This window comes from Poromitra crassiceps (assembly GCF_964638095.1).
Source record: "Poromitra crassiceps genome assembly, chromosome: 19".
Taxonomy (NCBI): Eukaryota; Metazoa; Chordata; class Actinopteri; order Beryciformes; family Melamphaidae; genus Poromitra; species Poromitra crassiceps.
This window is the reverse complement of record NC_139646.1, coordinates 17,690,413-17,709,502: the sequence shown is the minus strand read 5'-3', so window position 1 is coordinate 17,709,502 and position 19,090 is coordinate 17,690,413. Positions and strand designations below refer to the sequence as shown.

Sequence of the window (19,090 nt, the reverse complement as noted above, 5' to 3'; positions counted from 1 at the left end):
GACGAATACATACCAAAAAAAAAGACTATAATAGTATTTGCAGAATATGATTTATGCTTTATTTTCTTGAATACCGTAATATGACTTGACACCGGGAAATTGTTTACTATACGGTATAAGCTGATTTGATATTATAAAGGTTTATGTAGGTTTGTCGTAAATGGTGGGTAAACTGTATTTCACAAAAGATAAGGAGATTGAAACAAATCCACGTTTATCCACACCTAGAATCAAATGTGTTCGTACAAGGAATTATTCTCATGCCTCACCTGGGGCTGTGGTTACTCCAGTGCCGTAGACATTTTTCTGTACACCATAAACTGCAAAAAGACAGATGTGAGAAATGTCATAGTACTTTAAAGCATCTTAGAACATAAGAGAGAGTTGGTTTCTGTGAAAGCTGTTGGGTTGTGTTACATCAGATATTTTTGAGAGATTGTGATTTTCTACTTCAAAACAGCCTACACTAGTAAGAAAGATGCATTTTGGATACAAAAAACAAAAGTATTCATTCTCCTATTTTCATATAACATAGGCTTGTGTGTAGCCTAAATGCTGATGGAAAGTGCTCCCAGCAGTAAGCACAACACATAAGTGAGGCACATAATTGAGTTTGTATTTAAATGTTACCTGACAACAGCATATTATCATGTGATTACATCCTCAACAATGAACAACATCCTAGAACTGTTTTTGAGTGGTGCTGTTGCTCTGTGTAGCGCTGCCTTAACTCCACACCTGTTTGTGCATTGACTCCACCAGGAGAGAGGACAGTGGTAGAGGTGCTGCCCAGGTTATTCTGAACGCCATACACTGGAACTGGGACAGAGAAGAAGGATGGCCATAGTTAGCTCTCCCAGTGTCAGGATCTGAAATCACACTGGGCCAGACAGAATGGGAGGAGGCTCACCAGAACTGCTGGCAGATAGCCCGCTGTTTACAGAGGGAGAACTAAATGTCAGGTTGTTCTGAAGTCCTGTACCTGCAATAGAATAGAATAGAATAGAATAGAATAGAATAGAATAGAATAGAATAGAATAGAATAGAATAGAATAGAATAGAATATCTTTTCATTGATCACAGTTGACAAAAAACATCAGATAAACTGAAGGACATCATAAATCTAGGTTCATCTCTGCTATCAATCCAAATTCCCAAAACAATACACATCAAAACAAGTACAATGGGTAAAGCAATATGAATCATTTGAAGCACATCATACAATTAGAGCAGGTCAGGCTGTGATTATAAACAAGAACCATGCATTGATGACCATGCATTTATATGAAGAGCAATAATATATCGGTCCCGGTTTATCAATTGTTGCATATTGCAAATGTACCCAAATTCATTCTAGGAGCAGGGCCGGTCCAGTGTGCATGCAGATTTGCAAGATTGCAACTAAATTAATAAAATCTTGGAAAACCATGAAATTGGTTCCTATAACTTTAACTATAACAAGGTATCGTTTTGATAGGCTTTAGTAAGCCAACGTTTTTAGATCATTCATGATCACATCATTAAAAAAAGGTCCACTTTTGGAGAAAACCTTTCCCAAGCTGGCTATGGTCCTGCAACAGCTGGAGATGGTCAGAGAGCTGTATATTTTACCACTGTCTCATTCCATGTGGCTGCAAAAGTAGTTTAATGCAGTATGTTGTCATATGACTGACCTGAATGGTAAAGGGTGGAGGTAGGTGACAGGTTGTTGGGGTTGGCATTGTAACCATAGCTACTGCCCATTCCTCCAGACCAAATACTGTCATACTGGCCTAAAAGGGGAAGCAATAGAAATGATAGACACAAACAAATGGAAATGCACAACATAATATAAAGGAAACAACCAGGAAAACAACCACTTAAATTTCAATGTCACTTCCATGGTCCAGGACAGTCCAATCAATAAGGTGAATTTGTGCACATGAACAACTCTCTCTCGCTCGCTCTCTCTCTCTCTCTCTCTCTCTCTCTCTCTCTCTCTCTCTCTCTCTCTCTCTCTCTCTCTCTCTCTTTCTCTCTCTCAACGCCATTAAACAGAGAACCAAAATTCAATCTTGCAAAGACATCATCATCTGTTCTCCTGCTCGGTGTCGTCGTCGACACCATGCGTAGATCCAATCAGGAAGCCTTTCTTACAAAGACATTGGGTATAAAAGCTAAAGCTGCTATTTCCATCACTGCCTTTCCTATTGGCCCCTGAGCAGCCACTGGAGCAAATGAGGGTTGACTGCCTTGCTCGAGGGCATCTTACGGGTAGGTGTTGAGGGAAAGGAGAGTACTACAGTACTCGTTCACTTTTCACACAGATTTTCTCAGTTCGTCTGGCAAATCAAACCAGTAGGCTGACCAGAGGTGAAAAATAACTAAATGATGTCTTAGACTGTTTTCAATAATGAAGACTACTTCACTAGTCAATGATTGTTTATCCATCCCATTCACTAATCCATGGTTCCTTTCCATTCATCTCTCTCTCCCCTGCAGCAACGCCCTCAGGTTACATCAGCCATTCATAAATATGCACGCCCTCTTTATCCCTGTCCAATCAATGTCTCCCACGCTTTCCCTCTCTTCGGCTGTTGCCAATCACCTAAATGAAGTTCTATTTAAGACTCTTGCAAGTTGTAACTCACCCTGTTTGTTCACCCATATAGCTGCTGTTCCTGCGTTGCTGCTGCTTCGCCCCTCCTCCTCCCCTGAACACCACCAATGTCATGACTCCAGTAGAACTCCCTATGGGGGTTCTCTATCCTATAAATCACTGACGTCCTCCTCTTGGCTCAGAGGAGCGTCATCATACCATGGAGTCATTCGCCAAATCTAAGTGTTGTTTGTTCATCATTAAAGTTTATCATACTTTCCTTCTAGTCTCTCATGATTGAAATACATTTATTCGGGTTTGAGGTCATTCTGTTTTGTGAGACTTTATACTTTTACTCAACTACATTTCAGAGGGAAATATTGTACTTTTTACAGAACAGCTCATGAGATATGTTGCATTGTTACAATATATGGAGTTAGAGTGAGTGCCACTTGAACCATGCATGAAATCACTGTAAAATACTTGTTACAGGCTAATGCATGAATACTTTGACACTATGAAAGGGGCTGTCCTTATAGGCTACATTTGACTGCTTACTTTGTAGGACTTTAATATTTGGACTGGAGTTATATACTGGAGTAAAGGCTGCTGGGTGCTGCTACCTGTGGGGGAGCTGGCAGACAGGGTCCTGGTCTCCAGCCTGGCTTGACTTGTGGGGGAGCTGCCAGACAGGGTGGTCTCCAGGCTGGCTTTCTTGGGGATGGGCAGGGAGCTGGTGGGGGAGCGAGGGGGGCTGTTGCTGCCCGAGCGACTGCCTTTCAGCAGACGCTTCACATCACCCAGCTCCGTCCCTATACATGATATATCACACTGTCAGTCCCTACATCACATATCACACCGTTAGTCCCTATACATCACATATCACACTGTCAGTCCATATATACATCACCTATAACACTGTCAGTCCATATATACATCACCTATAACACTGTCAGTCCATATATACATCACCTATCACACTGTCAGTCCCTGTAAACATCACCTATCACACTGTTAGTCCCTATACATCACATATCACACTGTTAGTCCCTATACATCACATATCACACTGTTAGTCCCTATACATCACATATCACACTGTCAGTCCATATATACATCACCTATCACACTGTCAGTCCCTATATACATCACATATCACACTGTCAGTCCCTATATACATCACATATCACACTGTCAGTCCCTATACATCACATATCACACTGTCAGTCCCTATATACATCACCTATCACACTGTCAGTCCCTATACATCACCTATCACACTGTTAGTCCCTATACATCACATATCACACTGTCAGTCCCTATATACATCACCTATAACACTGTCAGTCCCTATATATATAGGGATAAACTTTATATCCTTTATATCATATTGTTATTTCTCTTTCTTTTTTATACATATATATTTTTTTTTATCCAATTATTGTGATATCTGTACCTGTTGGTTCGAGACAAATAAAACAAATAAAAAATAAAAATCAATCACACATATCACACTGTCAGTCCCTATACATCACATATCACACTGTCAGTCCCTATACATCACATATCACACTGTCAGCTGATGGACGTCTATACATCACATATCACACTGTCAGCTGATGGATGTCTATACGTCACATATCACACTGTCAGCTGATGGACGTCTATACGTCACATATCACACTGTCAGCTGATGGACGTCTATACGTCACATATCACACTGTCAGCTGATGGACGTCTATACGTCACATATCACACTGTCAGCTGATGGATGTCTATACATCACATATCACACTGTCAGCTGATGGACGTCTATACATCACATATCACACTGTCAGCTGATGGACGTCTATACATCACATATCACACTGTCAGCTGATGGACGTCTATACAACACATATCACACTGTCAGCTGATGGACGTCTGTACATCACATATCACACTGTCAGCTGATGGACGTCTATACAACACATATCACACTGTCAGCTGATGGACGTCTATACATCACATATCACACTGTCAGCTGATGGACGTCTATACAACACATATCACACTGTCAGCTGATGGACGTCTATACATCACATATCACACTGTCAGCTGATGGATGTCTATACATCACATATCACACTGTCAGCTGATGGACGTCTATACATCACATATCACACTGTCAGCTGATGGACGTCTATACATCACATATCACACTGTCAGCTGATGGATGTCTATACATCACATATCACACTGTCAGCTGATGGACGTCTATACAACACATATCACACTGTCAGCTGATGGACGTCTATACAACACATATCACACTGTCAGCTGATGGACGTCTATACAACACAGCTGATGCACCGCGGCGGACCTTCCTTGCACTTGCATTTTATAACAGACCAACAATGGATACAAACACAAAAAGATAAACTAGCGCATCATACATAAGATTAAAGGATATTAAAGCAAAGAAAGTTAAAGTTGAGTCTGTGAGAATTCGCTTTTTTGGATACATATGCATGGCCACGTGGAGTCCTACTCACAACTTGCTGATGGAGAAGCACTCTGAAGTCTGGTTCGGATCTCACTCTCTGAGACACAGGAGAAAACAACGTAACCAATGATAATCTATGAAGTAAGGGTCAAAATAGTTTTGATATTTATACTGCCCTACAAAGGAGAAAGCCAGTAACTCACCAGAGTGCAGAGCTGAGAAAAATGACTTTAAAGTTTTCTTGTCATCCAGACAAAATAGTTGCAGGCAGATCATTAAATATGTGGCAATTCTTTGTTTTTTTAGTCAAGTTATTTATCCATATAAAAATATGTAGCTAACTCTTGACCTTTGACCTTCATTTGGGAGTTACTGTATTCCTCTTTTGCATGCCTTACGAAAAAGCATGGGGTTATACCAAAGTGAAGGGCAGTAAGTCAAATTTTATCTCATCTTTTTAGTTTTAAAAAGCAGTATAATGACAAATATAATAACATCCTTAGTCTGATGATGATATAAGATGAAATTGCACTTTTTACTGTTATTCATTACATTAATATTATTATATAATAACATTTGTTATCATATTTGTATGCAAGTATGTTTGTGATATTCCAAGTATCTTTTTAAATCAAATTATTTCAATTGTTTTTGGATATTTTTGAACATTTGAAGCAACTAATAATTATATTCTAATAAAATAATATCACACTGATTGCTTAATTTTAATGCTTCAATATAGTTAAACAGTTAAATTCAGATAAGTGACATTGATACGATTGATTGATATGATATGAGTAACATTTCAAATGAGTAACATTTCAAATGTTTGTCACCTTTGCCACCAATGACAATCACAGTAACTTTGAGGCGCGAAAAATAGAGTGATGCAAAACAAAGGGCATGGGACAGTAACTCAATTTCAGCACAGCTAAACAAAAGAGGAGTACAGTAACTCAAGTTACAGTGATTGGCCTTGGTTTCACTAGGGCGTTTTTGAGTTACTGCAAATACGACCCCCTATTTTCTCCAAAACACAACACATTTGAGACAAGATATTTTTCCACATGACAAAGGATGTCTTTAATGTCACAAAAATGATAATAACTCATTTTTGACAAAAAATTAGTTACTGCCTTTCTCCTTTGTAGGGCAGTATAGTTCATGGACTATGCCGTTAAGTTTTTTGTGATCAGATCCCTGTGTAGGCTACCTCTGCTCTCAGTTCTCCCTCTGGTGGCAGGACCTGCATGTGCACTTGCAGTGCCAGTGGCTAAAGGAAAATCATGAAGTCATGAATTATTTATTGACAACACAGAATGTGTACATTGCAGCATATAATTTCAGATTCAATCAATAGTTACCATACTCCTTCCTAATGTATTCTGGAGAAGAGTTCCCACTTGAACTTCCTGAAACAAAAGGAAAATGTTAGTCCTTCTAATTTCCTTATCTCTTGTGCAAAATCCACACAAAAGTTATATGACTTCAACACGAAGTGTTGGGTGAAGCTTAAAAAAGGGCACAAAGGGAGGGATTGACCTCTGACCCCTGACTGACCGTCAAACACCGCAGAGCGAGCAGCTGTGGTGGCGCTCATGCTCTTCCTCTCCATTGGCTTAGGTGAGTATGCGGCTGTGGAGGATGACCCTCTCTTCTTTGCCGTCCCTGATCCTGCTGAGCTGTAGCTGGACTTGGTCACTGTGGAGACGGTCACAGCGCCTAAACCACCACCTCCACCTCCTCCACCTCCACCTCCTCCACCTCCTCCACCACCTCCTCCACCACTTGCCAACATGTAGGAAGAACTAGGCCCAAACCCTGCCTCCGAGCCTCCTGACGCCACCAGGCTTCCTCCACCCAAGGCTGAAATGGAGGAAGGCCCTACGGTGGTGACGGTGACGCCTCCTGTGCCCTTGCTGGATCCAGATCCACTGCTGGAGGTGATCAGGACGGAGCTGCTCGTGCTCCCAGAGCCTCCTGATGCAGCTCTGCCACCTGACCCTCCTTCAGCTCCGCCATAGAACCCACCTGCCGGTCCACCACCTCTACCACCTCCACCTCCTCCACCACTTGCCAACATGGAGGAGGAACTAGCCCCAAACCCTGCCTCCGAGCCTCCTGATGCCACCAGGCTTCCTCCACCCGAGGCTGAAATGACGGAAGGCCCTACGGTGGTGACGGTGACGCCTCCTTTGCCCTTGCTGGATCCAGATCCACTGCTGGAGGTGATCAGGACGGAGCTGCTCGTGCTCCCAGAGCCTCCTGATGCAGCTCTGCCACCTGACCCTCCTTCAGCTCCGCCATAGAACCCACCTGCCGGAGAGGAGAGGAGAGGAGAGGAGAGGAGAGGAGAGGAGAGGAGAGGAGAGGAGAGGAGTCAGCACTTTATGACATTATGATTAATTAGGCTATAGTGATGGGAATCTAAAAAACACCATCATTCCATATCTCAATCTCATCAACCAAAACTTTATTAAAAATCCTTTTCATCCTTGTGCTTTTCATCTCTGAAAAGCTGATCTTGTCAACTAAGGGCTAAGGATGCCTTCGACTGCTTTTTGAGTTTCAGCTGCAAGACTGCACTAGCAAAGTAGGCTCAATATTTGTCTATCAAGTGAATTTTGTGTGGGTGATCAAATAACATTCCTCGGCTGAGGGTGGCTTGCCGCTTGCCTGGCTGGCACTGTGCCTGAACACGCTTAATATCTCTACCCTCCAGTCTCCAACGAGACTGATTTATGGCACTCCCTTTACAATAACTGTCACTGCTGCAGGTGCTGTCTTGGGTAATGAATTTCTTCCCCACCAAAACAGTTACAGGAAGGAAAGCTGCCATTTGGCTGCTTACTGAGCCACCAGCTCCCTCTAGTGACACAATATAGCAACAGCATGTCCCTGCAATTATCTACCAACTGCAACATCTGTATTAGAGAAGGTACCTTTAATCCTACAGGAGATTATCAAAATTACTATTGTAGGCAACAAATATGTAGATGCTTACATGCAGCATAAAGTAGGCAGTAGGCAGCATAACAGTGTTTGATCTTGATGTTGTGCAGTAGGCTATCTCTCTGGGTGTGACAATAGACTGTAGAGAAAATGGATGATGATGGTAGAATAACTCACTTGGCGGGAGTGATGTCAGTCTAGTTGTTGTTGTCACTGTTTCTGTCACCACTGTAAAGATGAATTTAGAAAATAACTCAAAGAAAGTTGGGGGAATAGATAAAAAACAAGTATAGGTTCAGGGAAATGCAGTCACTTTACACACACACACACACACACACACACACACACACACACACGCACACACACACACACACGCACACACACACACACACACACACACAACCATACTCGTACCCTTTCACTTTCTACATCAAGGTGTAATTTTCAACGTGTATTGTCTTCTCCCATACGTGTCATTTTATGCATTTCTGTTGTTGTTATACAGTTTTCTACCATATGCTGTGTTCTGTTGTCATTAGGCTGCATACGCCATACTGTCACTCAGCTAACTTCTTATAGGCACATTGCACAGCTTGTTACAGCCACCGGTGCCTCTCCAATATCCAGAGAATACATTCATGCAAACTCATGGCTCACTGCATGCACGAAGACATGATTGCCTGTTTTGCATTTCAGAACAGCCACAGCTACAGAGCCAGCCAGATCCCTATTACCTTTGCTGGTCCCCTCTGCTCCTCCACCAGAGTTGACAGTCTTGCTTGTAGTTAGATTGTCCATCCCATGCTAGCTGTTATAAGACAAGAGCAAGCACTGTTTTTAACTCCATGTTCCAAAGGATTCACGAGGATAGCTGAGTATGTTGGAATATGAGAGATTAAAAACCCTGCGAAAAAGTGGAATTCCATTACATTGAGTTGGAATGTTATGACCCCCTCAAGGCAGTATTCTACACATGGACCCCCCTTTGAACACGCCATATTCTCTCACACTGTGTGGCATTATATTTCTTTCCTTTGTGACCACGCCACCTGAGGGGAAGGGCTCTCTGGCCCAATGTCTTTATTGATTTAAAAGGTTCACCTGAAGCTGTATAAAGGCGCAGCTCTTTGTGCTCTTGATGAATGAAAGCTCTTTGTAAAGTGGTCCTGTGAGGCGTATCGCTATAAACTCTGAATGGAAACACGTCCAAGGGTTCAATCATGGCCGCAGGAAAAGACACAAAACCTGTACCCGCCAGTGGAACAGATGGCGTTCAACGCAACTCTGCTGCTACTAACTGGAAGGCATGAGTGCCTTGCTCATAATAGTCTCTGAGGAAGACTATATAACCTGAAATAAATCACTTCAACAAACAGGTTTATGCTCAGAGATGAAAGCAAAGGGGTTTATGGAATCTTGTTGAGTCGAGGAACTATTTTTCAATGAAGGATTTTGTTCGACAATGATTTGAACCATTTGAAAAATGTAAACCCTTACAAAGTTATCAATAGCAGTAATAAAACTGATTTTTTTTTTTACTTTCTGAAGGGCTGTATCTAACTGATAAAATGAACTGATTAAATAAATAAATAAATAAATAAATAAATAAATAAATAAATAAATAAATAAATAAATAAATAAATAAATACAGAGTGGCTCATTTGAGAAAAAATGAATTATTCTAGGTAATGGTTAGGTATTGGTTTTTCAAAATGGATATAGCTTTTATAAATTAACCAATTTCTCCCAAGGTTATTCGTTTGTTTTTGAAGTGAGAAGTGACCCTATCAATTGCCTTTCTTTCTTTCTTTCTTTCTTTCTTTATCAAGACAGTAGTAAGGCTGAAAATGACAGAACAGGGGAGAGAGGATTCTGCTGGGATTCAATCACAGGCCAGCTCAAGTACACACTTTCAGAGATGCTTGTTGTTCCCACTACTCCATCTGAAATGTTGTTTTCTTTCATCTAGTGCTCTCTTTCTGTACTGAAATGACATCCTTGTTGGAATGTTCCTGACAAGAGACTGAGACAGCACTGCCTACTCGCCACCCACCACTCAATTTCTGTCTTCTTCTGAAGCAGCACCTGCTTCAAGATGACTCTCCGACATCCTGCATTTGTTTACACCCTGTCACACATGTCCTATGGAAATAGAATCTGGAGATATTTTCCCAATTCTTTTATCATATTATTTTTGAAAATATCAGTTAATTCTAGTGTAACTATTTATATATAAAAGAGTCTGAACATATTGAACAGATGTGAATAGAAAAACATTCAATGGGAACACTAGGCATAGACTTCATTTTTATATTTACATTTAGAAACATTGGCTGAAATTCTCAGCGGAATAAAATGACAGTAATAAGCTTCACTCCTAGATTACCAGTATTATGGGCAACCAATACTATGGAGTGCAAACATCAGATCCACAGGGGCCAGACAGACAGTACATCTGACCAATATCCCTGTTTGAGTTTGCATTAATGAGTCCCCAAAGGTGAGAATGCTGATATAAGATATATATGAGACACAAATACTGATAGGTTTTCTTGGGGCAAATGGAAAATGGTTTACATCAATGTGGAAAGAAACAAGTTGTGCAGCCCTAATTTCATAATTACTATAATCCAGCTGTTTTGCCCTCAGAGGCATGGGAGGAGGAGTAACACTGTAGACTGGCAGTTGTCATTTTGTCTAAAGAAAACCTCCTATAGACACTTACACTCTTACCGACCAACAATCATGCTTCTGAACCTTCAACAGCTTACAAATGCAGGGTGTAGGCTACTGCTTTCACCGAATTTGAGACAGAGCAGTAAATTGTCTAATAGTATTATTACAATTTTTATTCGTTATTTACAACTATTGCAGTTATTATTTTCTATTACTATCATGAAGTAGGGGATCAGTGTTTGAACTGCACAGGTGAAGCAGCAGCAATCTGAAATCATACCTCGGCTATTTTGATTCCTAAGTGTGAAATGTATTACTGCCTTATTACATGTTTATTACAGAAACTGTTTCTTCCCTCAGTAAAGAACTGCAGCGAGTTGCGCCTACCTTTTAGTTCATTTGAGTAAGAAATGATCCCCCTGGGACAGAAAATGCCCATCAGTATATCCTCGTCCCAGTGGTGGGCTGCAGTGTGTCGGCTCCAGATACTGAGAAACGCTGTACGGTTGCATGTGCCTCGCATGTGCCCGGACACTTTATGAATTAGCCTTTTCTGACTCATAGCTTTGGCCGACAAGTTCCAACAAAGTGGAGGGGGCTGTTACTTCAGGTCCTTTACTGACAGGCACACCGTTTGCACAGTAAAGGAAAAATAGCCTGGAGCGCACAATGCATGAAAAAGTACAGCAGGTCTGAAGAATGTTGTGTAGTCCGAAAAATATGTTTTGTGTATATATATTGTTGTAATGACTACAGGGAATGTGAACTTGAACCTCGAGGCTCATAAAATACTAGGCTAATATCTGTGACATGGAATGAGGAAAAACATTTGCTTCAAAGCAAAGACAGACGAGAAAGAGAGTATTTATGATACTTTTAACATAATGCAATACACAGGAAATGCCACACCTACTCAACCTATTTTTGGAAACTGTTGTGCAGCGCTGTCAATTGTGAGAATCATGCACCAGCATCAAATTCCACACTGTGTATCCAAATATCCATTTGGTTTTAGTGGTTTGGCGACAGGGCGTGGGCAGGCTGTTTAACATGACAACTTGATAGAGTTCACACACATAAATTCACTTGATAGAAAAGGTGCTATAGTATTAGTGTAATTACATTACAACATTACATAACAAAACATAAGGCTTAGCAAATGAGGTGAGTTCCTGGGAAGACAGTGATCGTCTGGTGGGTTTTGGGGATGAGGTGAGTTTGTTGACATACTTGAGCCTCAGAGAGGCAGTGAGGCCTGACTTGCTGAGCTGAGGGATTTAGATTCATTCTCAATGGAGCTGAGAAATCCATTCTGCGTTTACAGCATCACAGGTGCACCCTCTCGCTGGCTGGACTGGAGAGAGAGAAAAAGATACTATTACCAATTTCCTTTCTGAGTTTATTTATTTGCACATAGGTAAAAGTAGAAAGACAGAATAGACTGCAGGTGAGATCAAAACAAACTCACCTCAAAACAACAAAATAAACAACAGCAAACTTGCACAAGTATATTTTCTAAATGCATAATAGGCTCAAACCAAAATGATCTAAGAACAACTTTGCCTTCTCTTGAAGTTTAATGAAGATTCTTTTTAGCCTGGAAAACACCTAAAAGTCAGTTATCTATAACACATTTGCAGGACTTGAACCTGTTACTGATTGGTGTATTTTTGACAATGTTGATCAATAAAACAGTAACAATCGTGTCAGCATACTGTAGGCCTACATGTTTTTGATGGTGGGCCTGGAATTTTGTGCCACAACCATACAGCAGATATAAAAAGAAAAATAAAGGAAAACAATTCTTGTCATCTTGTTACTAAAGAATTATTATGGAATTGCAACTCACACAACTTTTCAACAAGACGAGATCAAAAGAAAGATGGCAGAAACACATTGCTGCAGCTTAATATAAAACCAGAACTAGAACTATACTTCACTGAACAAATTAAGCAGAGGTATGCTCTGCTGCTCTTATGATGGAGGTGAGATGTCTCGGTAGAATTGTAATTGTTGCCTGAACAAGTCTGAAGCCATCTTAGCTCAGACTAGGGTGGTATTATAAATTCTTTGGTGACACAGAAGCTTCCAGATTGACATCTTCAAAAAATCTGTTTTATGAGCTATCAAATCAGAATACAGTAAGATAAAGATTTTTTCTGTGTGTTTTGTGTCCTCCCCTGTCTTGTCCACCATAATTAATTTACATTACATCCCTATATATACCCTTTGAAGACACACACTTTTTTTGCACAACTGAACATGCTTAAATAAATAGCATGTATTTGCATCAGAATTTCACTGTGAAAAATGCTGCTAGGAAGAACTGAACCTAAGAGTGGAGCAGTCCTCACTATTTTTGAAGGTAGAGGATTAGTTTGGGGGTAATTATGTTTAGTGCCCAGGCTAAATTATTTAAGCTGTCAATTCAACAACGTTGACATAAAGAATTGAGGAGACTTCAGCCTTGTTTTCCATCCTCAGGCTTCTTAAAAAAGCCATAGTCCAGGGAGAAAAGAGTGAGCGGTATTTACTGTAAAACACCACCAACGGCCAAAAACCTATTAGACAGGTATGTTTCAGTGGCTGCAGGTATGGATCTGGATGTATGGATTTTTAGTGTCTCAGGATGAGTTACAACACAGACGCATAAAGCAGGTGCCAGCCCCCCATGTTTTCATCAGGAGCTTCTTATCTGGAGGACACCCCAGGGGAGCACGGGGAGAACATGCATACTCCACACCTCAGAAAGGCCCTTTTGACGAGCTAACCCACCTGGGCAGTGGGCATGGGAAGGGGGACACACCCTCAGTGCCCACAGCGTCCCAGGTGGGAATCAAACCCAGGACCTTCTTGGTGTGAGGCAACAGCACTACTACCACTGTGCCACCGTGCCCCCAGCCACTGGTCCTCACTCAACAATGAGTTGAAACTAAGACAAGACTTTGCCCCCAGGCATTTTAATATCTTGTCTGTAAACAACATGAATATCTTTGTGATATGTTGCCAAAAAAGGAAACCTTTTTGCAAATGTAGAAAATAAGATAAAATACTCAATTGAACACGATACTGTTTGACCATGTAGAGGAAGAAAAGGCCCAAATGAGACTGATGGAATGTGTACTACTACAGTATACATCATGAGGATAATGCAGTGCCAACTAACATCCTAAATACACAAACATGAGTTTTGTATGAGTCAGATTTGGCTATGGTTCACCCACTTGTGCAGCCAAACAGCCTGCCACAGTGTTCCTAGTAGCTTCTGTAAAAGCGCCTGAAAAAAAGATATGTTTGGGACGACACTGTAGGATTGCCTTTAGCAGTGCTATAAATCTTCCTTTACAAGTTACAGTGGTTGTCATACTCCCCGTGGTCATACAGATGTCTTGGCCATATCTATGGTTTTTAATTAAAACCAGCACTTGGGTGAATAACCTACTGTAAAGTGAATGGAATGAATTGGCTAACAATGATACTGATGGTTAAGTGTTGTTATAACAGCAATTAATCACCTGCACTCTGTGCCCCATGATGTGGTGTGAGCTACAGCTGCCTTTCAGCTGAGGTGCGGGTGAAAAACAGTACAGAACTTTAGCAAATGACATACAAGCTCCAAAAAACCATGTTAGAGAACATGAAGCAACATGTGCCCGCAATATTTCAGAGTGGCCACAAATGGCAATAAGAGAGAAGGGCGATGGGGGGGGTACTGCGACTCATAATTGACCCCATCCTCCTCAATGCCCCCCAAAATAATCTAAAAATATATAATAATAATAATAATAATAATAATAATAATAAATGAAGAGTGCTCAAGCAACCCATCAGTCAAGAAAATGTATTTCAAAGGCAAAAGCTTATGTAATGCATGTAAATATATGCACAAGTCTACAGCAGTGGTTGTCAAACTTTTTTGGCTTCAGTACCCCCTTTCCCTGATTTCTGAATGTACCCCCTTCACCCGACTGCAAGAGAAAACTATAGCAGATGCAATGAATGAATGTTAAATACATTAAATAAATGTTACCTTTTGAAGAATATAACATTAGAAAATAAGAAATGGAGTGAAAGAGTTGCAATTAGTGCCTCCTGAGGATATTTATTTGAACGTTTCATTTATTTTCATAGTTTATTCTCACATTTTTCCATTTTCCCCTTTCTCTCAAGTACCCCCTGTAGTACCTCCACATAAACTATCATAATACAACTCAGATTGGATCACACAGGACTAAATGGAACTCCGTGTAGAATGGAGAAAAGGAACAGTAATTGTGGGAAGTGTGGAGTTAAAGAAAATGTTGAACATATTTTATTGCAATGTGCAGGAAAGAGAGAGATTACGGGATAATGTCCAAGAGACCAAGAGGCAGCTAGGGAGTGGGATCTGATGGGGATACTGGGAACAGAGGGAAAGGAGTCAGGGAGTCAGTTCAGGAGTCCCATCATTTGCCTTTCTTCATCTTGGATACTTTCTCTTTTCTCTTCTTCACATGTTTTGGCACTTTGGCTTTTCTTTTCTCTCTCTGAACTTCTTTGGCAACTTTCTTCTTTTCCTTTCTGTCCACCTGGGCTTCCCCTCCGTGCTCCTGCTGCTCCTCTTCCTCCTCATCCTCATCTTCCTCCTCTGAAGAGGAGTCCTCCTCCTCCAGCAGAGCAGGGACTGTCTGGACTCCTGACAGATCCTGCTTCAGCCCTGTCACCGTCTGGTACAGAACGTTGCGGTCGAGCTCCTGGCTGCTCCTCATGTTGTCCACGTCTCGTTCGTAGTGAGTGACCTCCGTCAGAGTTCTGGGGATGTAAGAGTTCTTAAAGACCTCCTCGTTCACTCGGTCCTGGTTGGAGCGTTCTTCTGCCGTCCGCTCTGCAGCGATCTGCATCGCCTTGTCCAGGTAGAGGTCAGTGTTGCTGCAGGTGACCGAGGGGTCGGTGATGAAGTCAAACAGCTCTCTGACTGTCATGGCCGCCACTCCACGCTTCACAAAGAACTCGTTAACATTGCTGCAGTCTTTCCTGAGGAACTCCAGAGCGTGAGGGTGGTCGTGCTCCACCGACTGAGACACGTCGATGATGTACGCCTCGCCGTCATGGTAAAGGATGTTAAACTCTGAGAGGTCAGCGTGAACCAGCCGGGCCTGTTGGTACATGGTCCTCATGTTCTGGACCAGCTGCAGGTAGAGCTGCCGAGCCTTCCCCTCTGACATCACCGCGTTCTTCAGCAGAGGAGCCGGCATGTCATCTCTGCCAATGAAGCTCATGAGGAGGACGTGGCTGCGGAGCATCACAGGCTCGGGACTCGGGACGCCGGCCGTCTGCAGCCTGATGAGGTTCCTCATCTCCTTCTCTGCCCAGGTCCTCACCATCTTCCTGGGGTTCCCTTTACAGTAACCATGACGGAACCTGAACTCTCCTCTGACGTATTTGTCTCTGTCTTTGAACAGCAGGATGGACGTCTTGTAGATCTTGATGGCTCTGCTGGCGCCGGCCGCCGTCATGGCATGGTAAACGTTAGCTTCTTTCCCGGTGCTGATGCAGCCGTTGATTTCAGAGATGACGCCTCGACTCAGCATCTTAAAGAGGATCATTCTCGTCCGCGGGTCTAAAACCTGCTCCACTGTGGCACGATCCGATTTGTCCTTCACTCGATACGTGGCGGCATCTCTCTGTTTCTGCATGGTCGTCACTTTGTTGATCACAGAGTCGGCGTAATTCAGTTTATCGAGGTTGATCTTGTGTTCGTATTTCCTCAGAACTTTGTCAGATGGCGTCGAAGACCTCAGCGCCTTCCTGGATGCATTCTGGCAGTTCAGACCCGGCTGGTTGGCGTTGTTGTAGCGTTTGGTCAGATCCACTCCATCACTCCAGTCCCAGTCTTCATCATCATCATCATCATCATCATAATCATCTTCTTCTTCATCCTCCAGTGTGACATCACTGATCCGGGTCTCCAAAACCGGCAGCTGTGATTGGTCACTCTCTTCTTCTTCGGCATCATCAAACTGTCCGGGGACAGTATCACCGAGCAGCGCCATGACGTCACACAGCAGCTGAGACAGAACCGATCAGACGGACCGAGCACAAACCTGTCTGATCTCACCGCGGCTGGAAGGGAAATCTAACGTTAAAGCTCGCGCTCTCAGACTGAGAGACAGGCAGCGTGTAGTCTCTCGTGGTCAGACCCAACGTCGTACGTCAGCAAGCTTACCTACGGCTGGCTACTCTGCGAGACTGCGAGATAGGCAGCGTGTGCTGTGTCCATGCTGTGTTCGCTGTGTTCGTGTGTTCCGTTTACTTCCGGGTCCAGAGTGACACATGGCATCACGTGTCTACGGCGACGTGGTGGCTCAAACCGGAAAGCGAAGCAAAAAAAATAAAGGAAAAGAAACGCGGAGCGCCTGTAAAGGGCGCGTGCCCGCCGTGATGACACTCGTGCACCGGGCTAGAAGAAGAAGAAGAAGAAGAAGAGTACTTCCGGCCGGGTCTGTCATGGCGGCGCCCTTGTGATCGAGCTAACAAACAGCTAAACACCCTTGCATCAGGATTTATGGATACGAGGAAGAACTGATAAAACGTGCAACAATGACATTTAAAGATGTAGCGAAATGGAACACAAGGACATCGATCGTGTACGCGATCGGCGTGTGGACTATGTTAGGCTCATATGCTTATTACAATTATATGGGCTATTTAGATCCAAAGCCAGGTGAGTGAATGTTCATTTTGTCTGCACAGTTTGGCAGGCTGCTTTTTATTCCCTAAAAAGCTCTTATCAATAACAATAGATATATTATTTTTCACTAGTTACCACTGTGACCGTTGCTATTATAATTTTGCTAAGTAACGTTAGCTCTAACTTAATTACAAGTGACTAACTTTTACTCGCTTTCCTCTTGTAACTCCTTCACGAGTTTCTAGTAACTATTTGATTAGTTTTCCAATGCAATAGAGAGCTACACATTCATTATTCACTGTGGTTAACAACTGGTCTCTAATCCAATTCTAGTAGTTATTGTGTATTAGTTACTAGTAACTATAAAACACCAGTTCCTGGTTTACTTGTCACTGCTGTTATTTGCTATTAGATTAGTGTTTTGATCACTTGTAGACAGTTCTTATTCCAAATGAAGATATAGCAGACGTGTACTTGGCTACTTGTCAATAATGACTAGTCAAAATTAGATGTTGATCATACAGTTGTTGGTTTTAAATGCATTTGAGTAGAAACTATTAGTAAGAATTATTGTTCACTACTGCCTATACTTACCACTAGCATCTATCAACTATTAGCTGTCAGAATAGTGATTAGCGACTAAAAAAGTACTAATGGTATTAGTGACTAGTGCTTTTTCGAGAATACATGACAAAACAGCCTGCTGTACAATGAGTACTTATTCGATGATGTCACCTCTTCACATATTTAGAGTCTAAAAATAATGTGAAGAGGTGACATCATGGAAGTCTACATTTTAGACCCTCCTATTTATCGAGAAGCGATTAAACATTCATGGGATATCTGTCATAATTGATAACTAAATCACTCTTTACTGCTCCCCTTCAACAGTGAGCAAAGAAGAGCAGGAGGAGAAGGAGAAAGCAAATCCAAATGAAGTTGTCTACAAGACTGCCCACACGAAAACCATCATTATATACAAGGAAGACTTTGTTCCTTACACTACAAGGATCCAGAATTTCTTCAAATCGTTCAGCGGAGGACCTGGGACAGGAGACGACAACGAGAAGAAGTAGCTGCATCATTAAGGAAAATGGACACTATAAACCTGTCAAGAGCAATTTTATGACATATGTCAAGGTTGCTTTATCTCTTGTGCAAACTGGATGGACATTTGATCTTTATGATGCACTATGAGTCTATTAATTTGTGTCACAGCATTGTCATGATTTGATGAAGCGTCAATGCAGTGCCTCTGTCACTCTGATGGAGCTGTCATATGTATGGATGTTGTCACAGGCAAGGTTGTTCCTTTTAGATTGTAAACAATATTGTGCACTATTCCTATCAATCCCATCCAAAGCATTGTCTACCATACAAATTTGCCACTGCCACTCTTGATTTGTAAATAAACTTGTGGTTAAATTTATACTACTGTATGCTCAAATAATTAGATTATCTTGAACACTATGAACATAGCATGCATAATACAGTTGCATTACCAGTAGTTTCACATATTTATCTGGATTAGATGCTTGGTGTTAATATGAAAGCTAAAGAAGAAGGCCCTGCAACTCTTTTGCAAAGTGTTGTTAGTGTAGAGACCAGTTCAGTATTATGTGTTGGGAACCACTGAGTTTTGGTAGCAGATAAAGCGTCAGAAATACCCTTCCTTGTATCTTAAGGAATATCCTTGCTTCAATTGTAAACTGTTTTATATATTTTTTAA

The 19,090-nt window shown here is 41.8% G+C and overlaps 4 protein-coding genes across 4 annotated transcripts in view; 1 reads left to right on the top strand and 3 right to left on the bottom strand.

Moving 5' to 3' along the window:
• LOC310794104 (uncharacterized protein) overlaps window positions 1-6,670 on the bottom strand; it is a 35,422-nt gene extending 28,752 nt beyond the window's left edge. Inside the window, exons 1-9 of the mRNA XM_083655999.1 lie at window positions 6,624-6,670; window positions 6,428-6,475; window positions 6,277-6,336; window positions 5,113-5,160; window positions 3,202-3,390; window positions 1,674-1,772; window positions 911-982; window positions 739-819; window positions 270-320 (exon numbers count right to left, since the gene is read on the bottom strand). Coding sequence (XP_083512125.1) covers window positions 270-320; window positions 739-819; window positions 911-982; window positions 1,674-1,772; window positions 3,202-3,390; window positions 5,113-5,160; window positions 6,277-6,336; window positions 6,428-6,475; window positions 6,624-6,663 — 688 coding nt within the window. The 5' untranslated portion in view covers window positions 6,664-6,670. The remainder of the gene's footprint in view (window positions 1-269; window positions 321-738; window positions 820-910; window positions 983-1,673; window positions 1,773-3,201; window positions 3,391-5,112; window positions 5,161-6,276; window positions 6,337-6,427; window positions 6,476-6,623) is intronic.
• Window positions 6,671-6,682: 12 nt separating this feature from the next.
• On the bottom strand, window positions 6,683-11,176 carry LOC310793931 (uncharacterized protein; the record flags this gene model as incomplete). The annotated part of the gene is made up of 5 exons (XM_083655820.1): window positions 11,079-11,176; window positions 8,750-8,823; window positions 8,193-8,243; window positions 6,884-7,379; window positions 6,683-6,764 (listed from the first exon to the last, which is right to left on the bottom strand). The coding sequence occupies exons 2-5, from the start codon at window positions 8,811-8,813 to the stop codon at window positions 6,683-6,685; spliced, it is 693 nt and encodes a 230-aa protein (XP_083511946.1). The 5' UTR covers window positions 8,814-8,823; window positions 11,079-11,176.
• A 3,622-nt stretch (window positions 11,177-14,798) lies between these two features.
• LOC310793817 (serine/threonine-protein kinase RIO1-like) lies at window positions 14,799-16,963 on the bottom strand. The gene has a single exon (XM_083655710.1). It carries the CDS (start codon window positions 16,721-16,723, stop codon window positions 15,137-15,139), a length of 1,587 nt encoding a protein of 528 aa, XP_083511836.1. The 5' UTR covers window positions 16,724-16,963; the 3' UTR covers window positions 14,799-15,136.
• Window positions 16,964-17,174: 211 nt separating this feature from the next.
• LOC310794209 (small integral membrane protein 26-like) lies at window positions 17,175-18,782 on the top strand. Its single transcript, XM_083656157.1, has 2 exons — window positions 17,175-17,394; window positions 18,253-18,782. Exons 1-2 carry the CDS (start codon window positions 17,271-17,273, stop codon window positions 18,435-18,437), a joined length of 309 nt encoding a protein of 102 aa, XP_083512283.1. The 5' UTR covers window positions 17,175-17,270; the 3' UTR covers window positions 18,438-18,782.
• Window positions 18,783-19,090: the final 308 nt, after the last annotated feature.